At 39.8% G+C, this 20,348-nt stretch overlaps 1 protein-coding gene across 1 annotated transcript; it reads right to left on the reverse strand.

Annotated features, from left to right (window-relative positions):
• Window positions 1–1,582: 1,582 nt before the first annotated feature.
• LOC101848605 (diphosphomevalonate decarboxylase) lies at window positions 1,583–19,783 on the reverse strand. The gene is made up of 12 exons (XM_005105407.3): window positions 19,589–19,783; window positions 18,013–18,083; window positions 16,777–16,844; window positions 15,869–15,915; window positions 15,269–15,409; window positions 14,680–14,734; window positions 13,693–13,837; window positions 13,094–13,264; window positions 11,380–11,502; window positions 10,108–10,269; window positions 7,622–7,687; window positions 1,583–2,256 (listed from the first exon to the last, which is right to left on the reverse strand). The coding sequence occupies exons 1-12, from the start codon at window positions 19,662–19,664 to the stop codon at window positions 2,173–2,175; spliced, it is 1,209 nt and encodes a 402-aa protein (XP_005105464.1). The 5' UTR covers window positions 19,665–19,783; the 3' UTR covers window positions 1,583–2,172.
• Between the last annotated feature and the right edge of the window lie 565 nt (window positions 19,784–20,348).

Genomic DNA, 20,348 nt, shown 5'->3' on the forward strand with positions numbered 1-20,348 from the left:
CGACAAATAGCATCTTTCTAGCAAAGAAAAAGCTAAATCATGTTCATTTTCAGGCAGAAGAACATATAGGTTCAATCAGCTGCAATTAATCTGCATACTTCTGTGTAAAATGACAACAGCAAAAAAACCAACAATGTACTATATCTGTGTTAGTCTTATAATACTACCAAGATATAACAAACAACAACAACAACAACAGCAAAATCAACAAAAACAAAACCCACGAGCCATCATGAAGGAAATCACAACAACTCCCTCCATCTTTTCAGTTACGTCTGAAAACAACAACAACAACAATTTTGATCAATAGAACAAGAATGAGCTTAAAATTGCTAAGATTTCCACCTGTGTTACACTTAACTTCAACGTGGCTAACTAAACAATAACAATCATACAATAGTTAAAATCCATGATTGCATGTGTTTTTAGAGCAAAGAATGGAAGAGTTCACACGCTATAATCAGACCAACACTTCATGGAAAAAGTGACAGAGACACACACAACGTCATCTTCAGCTGTGGTCAAAGAGCTACAACAAGACGCACTCTCAAAAAAAAAAAGTAAAGAAACCCCAAAATACTTCAAAACAGCTGATCAAAGTTTTATGAATATATAAAAAAGACAGGAGAGACTGATCCAAAACAGCTGATCAAAGTTTTATGAATATATAAAAAAGACAGGAGAGACTGATCCAAAACAGCTGATCAAAGTTTTATGAATATATAAAAAAGACAGGAGAGACTGATCCAAAACAGCTGATCAAAGTTTTATGAATATATCAAAAAGACAGGAGAGACTGATCCAAAACAGCTGATCAAAGTTTTATGAATATATCAAAAAGACAGGAGAGACTGAGTATATCAAGCCCACTAAAAGGAAAAGTCCCGTCAGAAGAAAAGCGTCAGGCAATTGGACCTTTTTTTAATCCTGGAATGTGAAAGGGGGGGGGGGGGAGTACTTAAAAGTTTATTTGCAACTCTTTACCTTTGATGACAACATTAATAATTTAGCGATGGAATTTTGGTTTCCGTAGCAAAGGTTTTGCTCGAAAGAAAAGTTGAGCGATACAGAAAATAGATACATGGTCATGGAGAAAATACAAACACATTTGAGAATAACTGACGGATGTTTGTGAGAAGTAATTGAACAAAAGTACTTTCTGTACACTGTGAGATTTCACGGACCCTAAAGATTACATCAAGACAAGTCATGCTGTGCTTATTTTACAAATGAATCAAAATCTTTGAGGTCGGCCTTTTCTCTGGGCAGTAGTAGAAGCAAAACAACTCTGAATAAAATGTAGAAAACTTTTTCACCCATGAGATGAAAAGACAAACGTAAAATCAACGGAGATGGGTGGACAGAAAAACCTAGTTGCGTAGCACCCGCGACACATATACACAACTTTTGTGTCCAGTTCTGACACACAGGACACTAATGTAGGAGTTTTGTGTCCTATGCTCATACAAAGGACAGATTTACAGGCAAACTGTGTTTTATTCTCATAAAACATATCATAATAAGATAGCATTCAGAAACAAACATTTTCACCAAGATAGGTTGAAAAATGTCACAATTTTTCTTTCCTGCTTCTTCAATCTAAATTCCTGGCATAGAAAAGATTCAAAGAAAATCAATTCTAACTCACAAACACATGCTACATCTACTGTACATCAAAATGCAATTCACCGATATCATCTCATGTAGTTCTCTCACCACAGAGAAACTCACAATCTTCTTCACAACAAACAAGTTACTTCCAACATTATCTCACATTCAAGACAAGAATCTTTCTTGCAATACCCTTTTAGAACCTCACAAGAAAACAAAACGTTCAATCTTTCACACAAGAACCACTTCTATTCTGCTGAACTCAATGTTTAATACATTTCATTTGATTACAAAATGCTGTTCAGTGTACGTATACGAGTCATCAAAATACGAGCATTATTTCACGAGAAAACAAAGTTACAAGAAAAGTAGCAGGAACAAGCAACTGATCGTTGTTGCCACTCTAGTTTCGAACCCACAACTTCACTCGTAACAGATTTTCCCTGTGTCAATTTGCGCTCATCAAATCTAAAAAGAAATGGACAGACATACAGAAGAACATAAACACAGTAGTTGTACGTGAACGGTTTGCTGGTAGAAAAACTAGCGGAGTAGTCAAGACTAGCTGCTCTTCTGCTTGGGGCTGCCGTCGGCGTCGATCAACGACTCGCTGGGGTCAGTCACCACCTGAGGCCCCGGCCCAACCTGATGAACAATCAACAAAGATAGACATTTGATAGAGCTAAGCAAAAAAAACCAACAGGGAAAAACTACAGGATATAATAGCTCAAATGCATGCACTCCAAATAATATTTTTTGTGAGGCATCGTGGAGGATTCAGGTGCTCGTCAAAATAACGAAATCGGAGAAACAGATATTTTTTCACCAGTTTGGCAATTTGATCGAATGTTGTTTTTTTTCGCTTAACCCCTACTATGTCCATATAATAACATATTTCCATGTGAATTTTACTGAAAAACGTTGATTAATTGCACAAAATATGTCATTCTTCTGTTTTCAAGGAGGCTGTTGGAGTTACCAAACCTTGCCAGCCATTTTCTCACTTTACACCGAAACCAGGCGACCTCACCTCCTTCAATCGCAGATATCTTGACTTCTATTCACGATAGATTGATTTTTTAAATTTTAAAGCAAAACAGATGAATACGCTTCCAGATGATACCATTAACTCCACATGCCCAAAAATTGACAAGTGCCCGATATCACAGCAGAGTGACACGTGTGGGTTTTTTTACAAAGCTATATCATCAGGGATGTCAAATGTCTGCATTCCAAAAAGACTATTTAACTGTTTCAGTAAGTGACATTATGATTATCGTCGGTCGCCTGATGAAATCGTGAATTCCACACGAAGCAAATTTTACAGGAGAGGGAAAAAACTGATTTTCTCCGTCATTTGGCGTCCAAGACATAAACTAAAGGGATAAATCTAATCAATTACCTTTTAGAAATAATACTGTAGTACATTTTTTTACCGTAGACGGTCATTTTTTCGAAAAAGTGTGGGATTCATGATTTTCATATTCGACTCTCGCCTGATGCGGTCGTGAATTCCACACAATTCACGATTTCATCAGTAGGCTTTTGGGAACGCGGTGTTGTATTCATGGTTATTGGGCAGTGTGTATTCATTATTTGAGGCCCTGGTATGTTTAGAAATATATGAAAGCACGAAATACTGTTACTAGAAAGATTTTAAAAGACCAATTTAAAACTGAGAATGAAATTACAGACTGAGTGAGACAGAAAGCTATTCATTATTCTACCACTATAAACATCTCTCACTCTTACATGAATGGGATATTGTATGTCATTTATGAAATCATACTCCTTCATTTGCATGCTTTTTCTCTTTCTATCCTTCTTTCTCCAATTGTATGTAAGTGTATTTCCTTTGGGGAGGAGGTGGTGGATGGGTTGAGAACTTGATTTATATCAAAATTCTATACCCCCTAAATGACTGAATGATCATCTTTCATTATCTTATCCTTTTTGTCTCTCAGATCCTGAAAATTAATTTTTCCCGTTTATAAGTAGAATGATACAGTGGTGGGGAACTGTTTGTTAAGTTTTTCTTGTCTCTGAACTTTAGAAAACTCTCCCACTCTTCGTTAGAGTTCAGTTTGCAAGAATTTCTCCTGATGTATATCAATATCAGAGGCTTTGCTGCATTAACAGTTTGGTCTTTTTTTTTTCTACCCGACCTGACAGTTTTGTGAACTGCAATTTTGGCAAAATCATGGAGGAAAAAGTAATCAACAAATTTCACTTTATAGGGTCTTCGTTGCTATAATTATAAAAATTGCAGTTCTGAAAATGTTTTTTATTTAAAGCCGCCGCTCAATGGCGCCATGCATACTACTATCTACTTGCATATGAGGGCGGCCTCTAATAAGATCTTGTATTCAATTTCGGTGTTTGCTTTAATGGAAAGGGCACCCACGGCATTAGAAATAGATGCAATTTTGTGCTGATAAACACACACTTACATGCACACAAACACACACACACACACACACACAACTCAGTCATACACACACACACACACACACATCCGTAGCTGTATAATAATATATTGTTATAACCTTCTATGCATTTGTGCACATTACAAAAAAGTCCATCAAACAACTTGTGAATTCATTTGCAATCAAACCACCTTGTGCCTTTTGTAATAAAATAATAATAAATGGCACCATACAAGGTCTCATTGAAGATTATGTGCATGTTTCAGTAACAAGAGCTGGATGAATTAATAGACAATGACAAAAGTACACCCTGAAGATTCATGCAAATCATCACAAGGTCTTCCTGCCTAAGGGCAAAGGTTTTATCCATTGCATGCCCTTTCTTTGTCACTTTCTTTTCTGACACGTGAGATTCCCACTTAGTCTGGCTGACGCTGTCAAGACTCAAAACTCACGTACAATTCACATTGATCTTTTTTTTTACTCATAGATCGACATGTTCTTTTCATCTAACACATATTTGAGAAGCTTGACATACAAGGCAGGTTGTCCCTGACCAGTGCAGGCGGTTTCAAGCTCCGACAGATTACAGAATCAGGGATCTAGATACAGTTTTCCAGAGCTTTGCTGGCAATAGCGAGTGGGAACCTTCAGAAGCATGTCCACAGATGTGAACAGAAACTCCTTGGCTTGCACATCCCTTGTGGATTGTTTGGTGGTGCAGCTGGGCTGCACTCTTCTATAGCACTCTTTACAAATTTCTGGAGAATCCAGGTTGTCATCAACAAGTGCCTGAGGAAGTTCCTCAGGATCAAATGGACAGACAGAGTCACCAATGAGGAAGTGATGACCAGAAAATTTTCAGACAGAAGAAAGCAGTGAAGATGGATTAGACCGAGCATACCATTTGGAAATCAGGCAGCTACATAACAAAAAAGTTTTCATTTGGAGTCAACAGCTTAAACGATCAAGGGAAGACCATGTGGAACCTGTAGAAAAGTCGCAGAGAATGATGAACAGAAAAGTGGAAAGACATTTGAAAAATATGAAGAAGTTAGCCCAGGTTAGGGAATAGTGGAAAGTGTTTGTCCGTTCGGGGTGAGCCAGGCGATGATGAAACTGACATGGGCTCCTCTAGAGCAATTTACAATGGGTGAGCCCGGTCATAGATATCAACATCCTGCAAACTTTGATCTTCTGGTCATTCTGTTTCAGATAATAAACCCAAGTGTGCATCTTTCAGCTTGGTGTATCGCCTTTGTTTAAACTGTACCCTTTCGAGTTGAGAATACCGTTTACATAGGACTTTCTGTCTCCCCGTGTCAAAGTCCAAACAAAGACAAAGATAGTTGTTCAGATAGTTGTTTTGGCTTTGTCTTTTAATAGTGAGTAGTCCATTGATTTGGTTGAGCAATCACATCTGCGTTTCAGTTCTTTGTTTTTTTTAAATCGTCCTATCTCTTGATTTGTATTGCTTATTGCTGCCCCCCCCCCCTCTCTCTCTCTCTCTCGCTCTCTCTCTCTCTCTCTCTCGCTCTCTCTCTCTCTCTCTACCACTCCTACTCTCTCGGAGGTTAAAAAAGCACCTTTGATCTGTTCCAACGCATCGTGTACTTTGAATGATACTTTTTCTTCATTGAAGTCTGGTTCTTCTACTATTTCCGTGCTGTATTTTCTGTAGCTTTCGTTGATGCCCAAAACGGTTCACATTGTTCGGCTTCTCAATATTCCTTTTCTTGTTAGGGAACTCTGATGTCAAATCAAAGAGCTTTCAATGTCAAACAAGTTTGGGTTGTGATACAACACCGAAATATACTTGTAATTTATACTTGACTACTTCAATATTTAAATTTTTTAATATTATTTTTTTTTGTTTTGCAAATGATAAAATTTGTATAACAACTACAAGAAGGGCACATACATTACTAATTCGAATTTGACAGTTGTTGTGAAACAATACCAGTCCTGCATCTAGGAAATACACATTTTAATTATGTGATAGAGGGGTTTTCCCGCAAAACGCATGCACTCGACATCATAAATTATAATCTTTGGCCAGGAAACCGTGAATACTAACCGGCCATTACGTTTGCTCAATGCAGTCCCCCATATTTAAATCTTCTAAAGAGGCGTTCACGGCGTCAACGGTCAGCCCCGCAAGTCATAAACCGACTGATGAGGTCGTGAATTCCACACAGGTGTGGGATTCACGGTTTCATCAGGCGACTTTTGGGGCACAGTGTTTATTCACGATTTTCTTATTCTTATTACGTCAGATTACACATTTGAGTTGAGATAATTGAAAAATTGTTTTACAGGGACATGTATCTCACTGAGCACTATCAAAATATGCGAAAAAAAACAATTTTCTAAAATTTGTGGAATTCACGGTTTTATCAGGCGACCGACGTTATGCTATTATTGACTGTCATCTCCATACAATTCAGCGAGCAATAAAGATGTCTTTTGTTTATTTATACCTTTCATACATAAGATGAAAGAAAAGTCGTGAACTCAAGTAATAGTTCATTGCAAAAATCAGAATCTATAATATTTCGACATCTTCAATCTATGGTAGAGCAATTACCCCTGTCACTCTCTCTGTCTCTTTGAGGTGTATTCTCTTGTTAAAATCTCTCTGTCTCTTTGAGGTGTATTCTCTTGTTAAAATCTCTCTGTCTCTTTGAGGTGTATTCTCTTGTTAAAATCTCTCTGTCTCTTTGAGGTGTATTCTCTTGTTAAAATCTCTCTGTCTCTTTGAGGTGTATTCTCTTGTTAAAATCTCTCTGTCTCTTTGAGGTGTATTCTCTTGTTAAAATCCAACCAAAAATAACACAAAGCAACCAAAAAAATCTATATTCTTTTCATACAATAATGTGGCTTTTTTGTTTCATCAAATGGTATATTTGTAGCATCTGTTTATGAATCATTGTGCCTTACCTAACGTTAGTTCTTTAGTTTTAGTAGATGTTTTACGGCGCTCGCAACTGCAAAAGGTCATATGAGCGCTAGAAGATTAGAGGTGTTACAAGAGAGTAACAAACATAAAAAAGAGGAAGGGTAAACAAGGACGATAGATGTTTGATAGGAAAGAAGAAGCAAACCACACCAGAGCACCCGCTAGCCACCCACTACCTAATATTAGGGTAACCTGTAACTTGATGTAAGTAAATATAGTGCGTTACTGTAAACCATGATATCTCCCCACACGGAACAACAGCACTGGCATTTTTCTCTCTTTCTTACTGTTATTTTTAAAGTCCACTTCTCTAGGTTGAGTCCAGCATCATTCTGAACCAACCAGGCCAGATTATGACAAACACAAAGCATTATTTTAGCTTCACTGCGTACTGCTCACTGATCCCATAATCCACGAGGATCTTAGGAGTGCTGAATGACAGAGAGCCTCATCAGGTGCCTCCACTTTTCACGGTTTTCTGCGAGCACCTGAGTTTTAGCTACAATTTTCGTAATCTCATATTACTTAAACCGAAACCACAAAATCTTATAGGTAAATATTTCCAATGACTGTAAAAAAAAAACATTCAGGAAATTCTCCCCCTCTCTTCTCCTCGTGAACTGACCTTGGTGTGGATGACGTACTTGATGGCTCCTTCACTCTGAGGCAAGCTGATGCCTGCCAGGTCGCTCTGAGGGGAAATATAGGACAAGAAATCACGGGAAAATTCAACACACAACTCCTGGACTCTAAGCACCCGATGAAATCATCTGTGTTTGCACACACAAGCTTGCAGATTTTGAAAATCTTTCTGCACACGTTGGGTGGGGAGAAGCAAGAGTGAAATATCCTCACTTGCAAATCATAGCCTTTTTTTGTGTTTCTTTAACAAAGCCTTTTCTTGGTTTATAACTTCAAAAACGGAACGTCCACAGCATTTGTTCATAAAGGAGAAATTATCACAGGAAACTGGAACGACAGAACAAAGAAAGACCTAACAGCGCTTCCGTCATGTTCTTTACAATTCACAATCAAAGTGTACACCGCTCAAGAGATATAAGTGTTGTTTTTATTAATGATATTTAATTCTCTGAGAAAAAAACTTTTTTGACAGAAACGGAAAAACTGAGTTTCCAGGGCTTAACTCTTTTCAATTTTCCTTTAGGCCCCACTTTGGGGTCATATTTTAGTTTAGTTTTAGTAAGAGTTTTACAGCACTTGCAACACAATAAAGTCATAGAAGTGCCGAAGATTAGAGGTGTTACAAGAGAGTAACAAAAACAAAAAAAGAAGGAGGGGAGATAAAGACGATAGATGTTTGATAAGAAAGAAGAAGCAAACCACCCCAGAGCACCCGCCAACCACCCACGGGGGGGAGAGGGGGGTATGGTGGTGGTGGTCAGGAGTGGGGCGTGGTGGTGGTCATATTTAAGGTTTTAGAAAGCATTGATATGAGCCCTAACATATCAAGCACAGTGGACCCATGTGACAAAAAATTCAGTAAAAAAACTGATTAACTCACTTGAAACTATCCCCGTGTATTTACGGGAAGCGATTTATCAATCGATATCTCTGGTGTATTTCGTTCACAAGCTACGGGAAGCAGCGAGCCAACAGTTGACCCACTTGTCTCGTTTGGTAAAAACATTGGTGAAGTAAGGGGCAATACTTTTTTTTTAGCTGTAACGACTAAGTCAGTCACCCTCACACGGTGATAGATGATTTTAGTGTACATTGGGCGCAAAAAAATTGCATTTCTTTCTTTCTTTTGTTGCTTTTTAAAAAGTATGATAGCTTTCAGTCTTTTTGTGGCTGATGATTCAATATACCCCAAATATGTCATGTTGCAATGGTTGTTGGGTGAAAAATGGCTCAGGCTCAAGTGAGTTCAGCAATAGATAGAAAAGAGTACAACTATTTTTACGTAAGTGCAATATGACATGCACAAAGAGATTAAATTATAAATGTACAAGTGGAAATATTATATGTGAGGCAGCGTGGTGGAAGCAGGCCCTCGTCAAAATGCAGGAATCGGAGAAACAGGCATTTTCCAGTTTGAAAATTATAATAGATTTTTTTTTTTTGGCTCAACATCTTTTACGTCCATATAAAAACAAAATTCCCATGTGAAACATTGATTAAAGGCACAAATATGTCCTTTTTCAGTTTTCAAGGACACTTTAGCCATTGGAGTTGCCAAACTTTGGCAACCATTTTCTCGCTAATATCAATACTGAAACCAGGTGACCTCATTTCCTTCAATCGCAACGGTCTCGAGTTCTGATCAAGATAGATATCTATTACATTGAAAGCAAGGCAAATGAATCACCTTTCAGATAGTACCAATAACTCCACATGCCTGATTCCACTGCGACGTAACACATATTACACAAGACAGGGCATTCAGATTTCCGGATTGATCCAGAAGATCAGCCACTGTGTTATCAGCTGCCACTTTTGGTACCGGTCCAAACCTAATAGGAGCTCAGTTTCCTGTCTACATTGGAATACATATATAAGATTTAATCTGGAGGGCATGGGTTCCATCCTCAACACTTTGCGGTCATTTGACGCAATAATGCGATGGTGAGAATTATCCGTTCCGGTCACCTGGTGCAGCCAGAGAAGTCCCTTGCAGTCACTCTCCTGGCTGGGTGATCAGATGGGGCATTTTGTACTGCTGGCTGTGTGACTGCAAAGTGGTAAAGAATCTCAAGACCTATCTTTTTTCATAGTTTTCATGACTCAATCCTGTCTCAGGTGATCACTAGAACATAGGAGACCATGTCTCCAAATAACCACTCTGTATAGAGAGGGTGCGGTGGCGGAGCGGTTAGTGCGCTCGTCTCCGAAGCGGAAAGTCCGGGTTCTAGCCTCGGTTCAGACACAGATTTTTTTCACCCCCTCCTGCCCACCCAGCAGTAACGGGTACCTGACTTCGAGTTGGGGAAGTAAAGGCGGCGTGGAAAGGAACTGGCCACCCTACCACAATATGCCGAAGGCCTAGGAAGTTGTCTCACTAACAAGGTAATCCTCAATGTCTGGATCGGATGCGGGAACAACTTTACTTTACTGGAAAAGAGTCACACAACACAAAACAAGCCACCGCACCTCTGTGACTGGCAGCTCGTCCACTGGCAGACCGGTCACGAACGGCTCTCCATTTCTCTGAGCCGGTGGGAAAAAGTGCCGCAGTAGTCCCATGACACGAGGAACATCCTCCTTCAGCAAGTATAGACACGCGTTTGGGCCCGCATCAAACGTGTAAGCCACCTGGAGAGAGGAAAGACAAGTCAAGCAGCTGTATAACAAGGAAAGTGTTAAATTGGAACTCACAGGGAAAAAAATCAAGGGGAAGACCACATGGAACTTGGAAAACACTCACAGAAATGGAAGTACAGAAATGTGGAAAGACATGAAGCGACTCATCCAGGATAAGGAAAGATGGAAAGTTTGTCCGTGGCCTATATCCTGGTGCAGGGTGAAAAAGGCAATGGTAATGATGACCTGTTCAGACAACGGTAAACATTCTGACTTGAGTTTAATCCATGGCCTATGTTAGTGATCATTTCAGTCTGCATCTGAGTAATCGGCAAACAAACAAACAAAATTCTATATTAAAAAGATTTTGTTAAAAATTATGTAGAAGAAGTATTTACTTTACCATTGTTTTTTGTTTTTTTAAGCATTTTCAGTACAGAAAGCAAAATAGCAAATACAGTTTTTCAGTTGTCTGTTTAAAGGGTCGATGATGAAGCCCCAACTGTAAAAATGTATTGTGTAGAAAAAGCATGCTAGAAAGACGAAAAACAAGAGAAGGACAGAAAAGCAGTAGGACCAACCACTGATGTACCCAAGCCAGGAGCAGGAGAAATCCACAGACAGTTGTAATTTTTGGAGGAGGATGAGAAGGAGGAAAAGAAGTAGAAAAAAGACGAGGAAGGAGGACAAGCAGTAAGGAAGGTTTTTAGTTTTAGTAAGGTTTTAAGGCACTCGCAACTACGTACGGTCATATGAGCGCCAAGGGGTGGATGTCAACAGAGAAATCCTTACAGGGAATCAGGCTTACTCTGCTCACCTCTCTAGCTTCAAAAGCACAAAGTCTGCTTCGACTATCAAGGCACCCCGGAAATAGCAGTTCACAAGAGAGTGACAAACATACAAAAGAAGTACAGGAAAAATGACAATAGTAAGGATGAGGAAAGAAAAAGCAGTAGTTCCCCCTATGTTGTTCCGGCACAGTATGAGCATGACATTGATAAATCAGCCCATTTACAATTACAATTCTACTGTGCATAAGAACACGTAAATGTCCCCCCTTTGGGAATGGCCTGAAGACACTTCAGTCAGTGGCACCGCCCCGGTGGGTAAAGAAAGGTTTACCTTGATGTCTCCCAGAACGTCGTTGATAGCGTGCACCAGCCTCACGATGAGACGGGACGTATCTGTCATGTAGAAGATGGGAGGGTACGTGTCTAGACACACCGCGTGGAGCTGGTTACTCTCCTGTGGGAAAATTTTCAGAAGACATTGATTAACTCTTTATCTCCATGGAGGGAAAACCCACTGTGCCGGGGACCCTATTTTGGTTCGAAATAAAAAAAAAGACAAAAATGTCACTAAATGGGTCATTCATTAAGTCAAACCAAGCTAACCTATTTTGAAACTTCTTCATGAAAAGATTGAACTCCCGATAATAGAAACCTGTTCTTGGCAGTAACTGGCGAAAAGTAATTAACTGTGGAAGTCGTAGTAAAGGAATGTGCCCGAGCCACTGTCAGTGACTCACCAACACAGCGGTTCTGACCACGAGCTGCTGGCAGTGGCATGCCGGAGATAAAGAGTTAAGACCAGCTGACTGTACCTCAAGATACAGCTCACAGACTTAATTGTTATATCATTGTAGATATTTTATGTCCCATCAATTTAGGATGTTTCAACCCTGCCAGTCAGGGCAAACACGAGACGGGGGAGGGGAGGGGGGGATTCAACGTCCCTGCAGAAAAACTAAAATACTGAATTTAAAAAAGTCTCCCTACACAGCAATCAAACACAGATCGCGTGCGTGACAGCGAAGCCCCCTCACCACTACACCGCAAACGACACACGTCTACAGGGACATCTCAGTGACCTACGTTCAGCACTTTTCAAGGACCCCCAAGCAAGTGTTGAGTTCCTGCGTGCTGTCGGCATCACTGACTGTTAATGACGCCACAGCAGCAGAAAAGAGAGAGAGAGAGAGAGCACAGACGACAGTTTCATGGGATTTCCTTTCCCTCTCACGCTGAAAAGTGTAGGCAAAGTCGTCTTATGTGGAAGACAACAGATCTGTCACCACACAAACCACACAGATCAAAATGTTACCTTGTGAATACAGTCAAAATTAATTCAAGACGGTCGGCCAGTGTCAAAGAGATAAGAGGCTGATTGTCTTAGACAGTGTAATTACAATAATTTATTAACAACAAACAAAAATTGTGAGGCAGCTTGGTGAAATCAGGCACTCGTCAAAATAATGAAATAAAAAAACCCTGAATTTTTCAGGGTGTTGGGAAATTTGTTTCAAATTATCTCTTTTTGGTGCAACACTTTTTATGTCCATTTGAAAATGTATTTCTGAGTAGATGGTACCAAAAATTGTTCACTAAAGGTAAAAAAAAGTACATTTCCACTTTCCAAGGACTCTCAAGCTTCGGAAGTCACCACACTTTGGCGGCTGTTTTCTTGCAAGATTTACCTCTCATACCAGGTGACCCCACCACCTTCAATCGCAAATATCTGGACTTCAATTCAAGACAGAAGGGTAATTTTTTTAGACAAATGCAAGACAAATGAACAAGCATTAAGATGACACTAATAACTCTAAAGGCCCAAAAATTGACGAGCGCCTGTTCCCACAGCCCCGCCACACAATTGTTTTTAATGCAAGGGAGTGAAAATGTTGGGGGGGGGGACAGGATGTGGTAGTTTGTATAAGTCAAGGTCTTGGACAGGCGGCCATTAGAGCAGGTCCAACTGTACCTGATATTTATCAAATCTGTTAAGACTGTACATTCCAACTCGCAAAGGTGGGTGGGAAAGTCTACGAAAACTGTACCTGCATTGTGATCTTTGCAAAGGTGGGAAAGTCGCGAGCCATGATGGCCTCGATCATGTCATCCGTCCGCTGACTGACCACCCCGTCCACGCGGTGCTGCATGAGCTCACTGGTCAGTACCGTCGTCTGCATGCCCTCCGTGCTGCCCACGTGCTTCTTCTGGTCGCTCACCTGGACGCATGGGGGGGGGGGGGGAACCACGAGAGGGGGGGATAGATAAACTGACTGCTGAGTGGGGACACTTCGGAAACATGACATCCACACTTCTTTTGAAAATTCAGTACAGTTTGATTAATCCTCTTTTACAGCCCATATCAAAAGATGTCATGGAGAAATACATTTCCTCACCTAAAACGTCCATATGAAATAGACTTAAGGCACAACAATATATAAATTATATGACACTACAATAGACCCATGGACAAAAAAGGGGGAGGGATACTTCTGAAATATGAGCAACATGAAGTCAAATCTTGGGTGTGGGGTTCTTCTTACAGAACAAACACAAAATGAGATATCCTAGGCAATCATTACATGAATTTTAAGAAATACAAAATGAAACGCTTAAAAAAAAAAAGACAGATAAGAGAACAACTGACCACACAGATGAGAGACCGCATCTCGGGCCAGTGAGACTCCGGGGCCACCTGCTCGGCGAACGAATCCGTCCCATCCATGAGGTCGCCAGTTTTCCACAGCACATAACCACCATAGATACTGCGACACGCACTGCCCGAGCCTTGCCTGGAACCACCGAGAACGAGAGAGAGAGAGAGAGAGAGAGAGCATTGTAACATGTTCCTATCACAAGGCTCATAGAATAAAAACCCTTGCCATCACAAGTATTTTGGGGGACATCCAAAGAAACTGGGTGGCAAACAACGCCGATCGGCGAGAAGAGACGGCAAAGTGTTAAAAAAGTAGAAATTTTGCTTTCAAGTCGTAAGTACGTAAATACAGCTTGCTGCTTTAAACAGGTGATAATGTTGGGTTGGGGGGGGGGGGGGGGGGGTTGTAGGTGTTTTTACGCCCCTCTCGACACAATTTAGATAACTTAGTAGGAGGGCTTCTAACCCAAGCTAAGAGGAATGTAACAATAAAGGAGAAAAACCAAGATAAGTGAAAAAAGTGAACTTTCTCTCAACTCGGGTCTCCTGCAGGCCACAGCAAAGCATCTAACTGCGACCACACAGGAGCCAGTACAGCAATCGCGACATCAGTGTTTTCTTGTCGCATCTCCATTTTTAATAACAGTGAAAACAGTTCATAACATGGAGTGAGTCTAAGAAGAAGTCACATTTTCACTGTTTAAAAAAATGGAGATAGGACAAAAAAGCACTGAGGTCGCGGCACGAGCAAGTTAAAAACAAAAAGAAAAAACGTTACAAGAATATACATTGGCCTATTTACCGGAGTTTGATGGAGACTGAAATACCAGACTGCCTCCAATACAGAAATCAGGTAAGCAAAAAAGTATGCATGCACTTTCACATTCAATGTAACAGAAATCGATCCCAAAGGCATCAAGTTCAAGTCTCCCCCAACACTTTCATCGTACGTTCATAAGACGGGGAGGATCTACGTACCGGGCGATGTCAGAAATTTCTCCTTGAACTCCGTACAGCTTGCACAAAGAGTACACTGAAAACACAACACAGACAACTCTGTCATTAAACGTGAGAAAGTAAAGTACACAAAGTAGTGAAATGCTAAAGCACCAACCACTTAAAAAAATTTCTTTATAAGAGTTTTAAGGCACTTGCAACACAATAAGGTCACATAAGTGCCGAAGATTAGAGGTGTTAAAAGAGAGTAACAAACATTTTAAAAAAGGAGGAGAGATAAGGACGACATATATGTTTGATAGGAAAGAAGGAGTAAACCACACCAGAGCACCCACCAACCACCCACCCAAACACTTTTGTTACCTTTGTAGACCAATTAAGTTTTAACTTTCAGAACATATCAAAAGTGATACAATTTACCAATAACTATGAAACTATTACATTTTCAGCCAAAGAGAGAGTGTCATTTGGGGAAAATTTGCAAAGAGCAAGAAATTAAATAACCAGAATAATCATCACACTCATAAATCAACAGAATATACAAATAGAAAACTTTATAAAGAAGAAAGACCACCAAGTAAATCTTTCCCCGTTTCCTGCAAGTACTCACCAAGGCATGCGTAGCCCGCAGCAGAGGAAGCTAGACCAGCTGCGGTGGGGAAGTTGTTCTCCGAGACAATGTGTATGTGTCGCGACGTGTCCACTTCATTACCTCCCCCTGGTGCTCCGCGCTTGCGAACCCGTCTTCGCACTGAGAGATGGAAATAAACGGAAAACAGTATGACAACGATTCAGAGAACATGATTACATAATCAAATCGCTCATCACCATCATCCAGAGCCAGATCTGCGACAGACATCGGAGATTATGGTTCTCCATTCATTCCTTTGCTCGAATGCTCTAAAAAAAGCTACATTTCCCTGATCTTTCCCTGTTACCCATTTGTTTATGTTCACTAAGTAGGTTGTTCTGGGCCTACCCCTGCCTCACTCAAATCGTTCACTGGGATGTAATGTTCCAAGCCAAGAAACACAAAAAATATTACTGCTTAATTGAAAATCAACACAATTCTATATGAAATTTATAGATTATTTACAAGAAAGGGAAAAAAAACCCAGGAGAAATTAGAAAATTCCACATGAACCTGAACTCTCTTCTATGAACATCATGGATTCTAGATTGTTACAGTTCAACGTGTCCACAAACTCACCTTCTTTGAGAACATTCTGAATCCTCTGACTGGAAACTGACTCTTCCCTAGAAAAAGAAACAAATTTCTACCTAAATAATTTATTGCCATCACTGCATTTTAACCACATCTCAAGGCAAAAAAAAATTGGCAGATGTCCCGTTAATATCTCAAAAACTAATCTGGAATGTCGGTGTGCTCGAATCTCAAGGTATAACTGTATATAAATGTACAGTATGTGCCATTTCCAAAAGGCAAGCACTAATAAAGTGCCACTCTTCCTACATCTATTACAACACAAAAGGCCAAATATTTGATTGAAAATCTGCCAAAGTTCAGAACAGTCGTCTCAAAGCAAAACATAATGACAATACTGTCAGCATCTGTACAGGCCAGAACAATATCACAAAGGCTTAAGTATAAAACTTTCACGGCTACAAATCAAGTTTGAAAGCACATACTCAACACATTAGTAAATCCTAGTTCAAATCCTGATTCAGAAAGATGTTTTCCCCCATACTTTTGACAAATCTGGAATATCATCACGTGTGGACTATCTCCCCCATTGAAGATAAACTTACGAGACGATATGTCCTTTACTTTAGATTTAGTAACAGTTTTATGGCACTTGCAACACAATTAGGCCATATAAGTGCCGAAGATTAGAGGTGTTACAAGGGAGTAACAAACACAAAAAAAGAAGGAGGGGAGATAAAGACGATAGATGTTTGATAGGATAGAAGGCGCAAACCACACAGGAGCATCTGCCAACCACCCTCTCACATATTTCCACACGTCCCACTTCACAACGCCAGAGGTCGTAGAAGCAGCAGAAGGCGAAATCAAGCTAAAATTGCTTATGATGCCAATCACACTGGTTTACGCTTCAAGGACGCAGTAACTTATCACCACCAATGTTCTGTACTCACTTTCCGTTCAGCCACATCCTGTCTTCTGTATATTTGGAACTGAAAGCCACAGAGGTCTTTGCTCGCAACTGTAAAGAAAAATACAGAATTATAATATTATTTTGCGGTGTATGAAAATTATAAACATACTATTCTTAATACAGTCTTAAACATAGGCAAACTAAACTACATTGAGTCACAACTTGTGACAAAACAGAATCAATAGCCCGTGAACGCTTGACGGAGAAAATGCCTCCGCGACGTGCATTATATCTAATCACAAATAATTCTGTTCAACACCCTGTCTTAATCCATTCGAATTATTTACTCAAATTGATTATAATTACAGAATAGGGATGAAAAAAAGTATTTTGATTTGGCCACAGATTGAAATAAACGTTAACAAAAAGTAGAGTAGCAACTGAGCTCTGATATGTGCCTCAGCTCATCCCTTTTCAAGACTGGTTAACAACAAAATGGCCAGAGCGAAAGAATTGCCATGCAAGCTGCCAAAAAGCTTTTTTTCCATTTTAGGCGCAAAATTTTCTTTTTGCAAAATTGAAAGCCTGATACAATAGGTCACCCTACTCATGTGAAAAAAAATCAAAGTGAAATTGTGACTAGTTTTTGAATAATCATAATTCAAATTTCAGAAGCTCGCCTTTTTACTTGGTTACTTTGACAAAAAATCTTTGTACTTCCAAACTGCTGGGGATATAAAATACAACCGTTTTGTCAACATACGGCAGAGAAAAGTATAATATAATTCTCCTCCCGCACAAAGGTCAGTGGTAATGCCTCAGAGAATAAACTGCTGTAAACAAAATTCCCCTTGACAATCGTATCACTGGTGAACTCACTCATCGTTAAGGGAATATTCGGGACCAAGGAAATTCTAAGAACCACGTTTTTCTTTACATTACAGGCATGAAATCTAATCAATCGCTAATAATAAAAAGTTTACTTGTACTTTTACTTAAGGAGTTTTACACCACTTGCAGTACAAATAGGTCCAGTGGTAAAGATTAGAGGTGTTATTAAAGAGTAACACACAACATACAATCAAAAAGTAGAGATAAGGACGATAGGCAGGTGTTTGACAGGAAAGAAAGAGTAAACCACATCAGAGTGCCTGTCAACGACCCCCCAAAAAATAAAATAATGAAAGTTCATTTACAAGTTACTTGAATACCCCCAAAAAGAGAATAAAAATAGTAATATGCTCAAAAGGTCGCGTATATGAAACCAAACTCTCACCTCATCCTGTCCCAGTGTGACACTCAAGGAAGGATTTGTCGGCAGAATCAGCTTCTCATTTCGTTTACCCCCTGAAAACAAAGTAAAAAAACACAGTCAAGCATTTTACCAAATTAACAGAGAAGTAAACACAATACACAGCAATAGAACCCAAGTAAAACATTGCAAGCACAGAGGGAAAAGGAGAAGGAGACAATGTACTGCAAATAAAGCCAGATGCTGTAAAGTGTGAAACCAAAAGTGATCGCAAGAGTCATAGACTCTAAATGAAAGTACCAGGTAGGCCTTTACTAAGTCTTTAGACAAGTAGTGATGAGTTCACTGTTGTTGTAGACAGTCTACTGGTACTTCAACATCTTTTTCTTTTGTTGGTAAAAGTGTTTGCGGTGCTCACAACTCCATAAGGTTATTCAGGAAACTTAGAACTTTGCCCGAGCGGCGGCCGAAGCCTACTCATCTTATCGATTTTGAATCACCAAGGGATCTTTAACGTGCACAACTTGCACACGGGATATCCAAGATTTTTCGCCCTTGTACGAGAAGACTAAGTGTAGACCTTTCCTAGAAGATCAGGAGTGTGGCTGAAATTCAGTCTGGCAGTGAAGAAGCCAAGGAGTAGCAGTAGAAAGGGTGCAGAAAGAGTCAGGAGCCCAGAGGAGGGGGCAAAGGAGATGAGGGTGTGGGGGCAGAAAGTAGAGACGAAAGCAGACAACATTGCTAGAGAGACTACAGAACAGGAAAGAAGGTGAAAGGAGACAATTTTAGAGAAGAAAATTTTTCTGTCGCTACCTGGATTCGAACCTGGGACCTTCGAATGAGGGGTGTTCACACTTTAACTCTAGGTCACAAGAGTTCCCCTAGATCTCTAGATCCAGTTCTAGCACACAGTCACACAGTGATGACATTTAATTAACAAAACAAATCAGGTGGTCGGGGCAGAGGCCAAGGGGGTCGAATTTTAGTGAAGGTTGTCCAGAAGCCTTGTCCAATTTTCTCCCCGCACAGGGGGGGTCACTCATCCTCACTCATTAGATCTAAATCTAGTCTAGATTTTGGGCACTGAAGACCAAAGGACTTGAAGTTGAAGGGGTTTCAAAGAACGATGGCGATTGTTACGATTCTCACGTTTAATTCCGATCTGCGTTTTTCACAGCCTCAGGCATGTTTCGCTGGTCTCTTCTTACCGGGAGAAAGTTAGGGTTAGGGTTAGGGACCAAAGCGAAACATGCCTGAGGCTATGAAAAACGTAAATCGGAATTAACTAGATCTAGATAAATAATCTTAACAATCGCCATGAGAATTCCAAAGATGAACAGTTACTCACAAGAACACAATGACACGACATCGAGAGACTGACAGGCTGCAAATTACAATTACAGCACAGAAATTATGGTATGACAGGAATAAGAAGAACAATAATAAAAATGAATCATTTGTAGAGTCAGTGGTAAGCCAAGTCAGTAAAAGTAGATCTAATGTCAACGTGTACTGTGCATGGCTGGGTACTCCGCTCCTCAAACTCTAGCAGTCAAAATCCATAAATTTATCTGAGGTTAGGTCCTATGGGGAAACTTACAGTACTTGATCACGGCTATATTTACAGGGGCTGTGCAAGTAACACAACGAAAAGTCTCATCCATTTTGACTGACATTGATCGGTCAACCTCAAAAACGTCAATCGTTCGATATGATGCAGTTTTGTCACCGGTAAGTGATCAGCTGTTGTATTGTTGTATCGCCTGTCGCTCACGCCACTGTGAAATCAATTGACTAGGCCTAGGGATAATATTTTCCCTTCAAAATCAATTCAACGGCAAGCAGTTTTCGCTCTTGGGTAGTATCGCAATATTCGTGTGTTGATTTAAAAGTGTATGTATTATTATTATTATTAGAGGCCTTTTATCTTTTTAAAGCTATTTTATTTAATTGTTCGAAACTAGCATAATATATAACGGTGGTACTAGCATAATATGCGAAGGAACATCTGTCTTGAATTTCATAAAAGAATGTATGTCCTTTACGCCCATGAAAGCAAGAAGCTCACTACCGGCATAATATTACATTGTATTGCCTATTGCCTACAACATTTAACCAGCGCTTGAATCTTGAACTTGAAGGAAAGTAATGGAATGTTTCACGCACTGATGTTTAAAATCTGACCAAAGTTGTTCCTTAGATGGCAGTTTTTAGAGCACACGAATTAATATTTATTTGAATGAATCGATAAGATTTTCAAGATCAAAGCCCAGCGCACTGCGAAAATAGTTTTTCATTTCACATAATAATAATGATATTATTATTATCTAGACAAGGGATGAAGGACAGCCGAATGTAAG

Source organism: Aplysia californica, unplaced genomic scaffold (genome assembly GCF_000002075.1).
Source record: "Aplysia californica isolate F4 #8 unplaced genomic scaffold, AplCal3.0 scaffold00469, whole genome shotgun sequence".
Lineage (NCBI taxonomy): Eukaryota > Metazoa > Mollusca > Gastropoda > Aplysiida > Aplysiidae > Aplysia > Aplysia californica.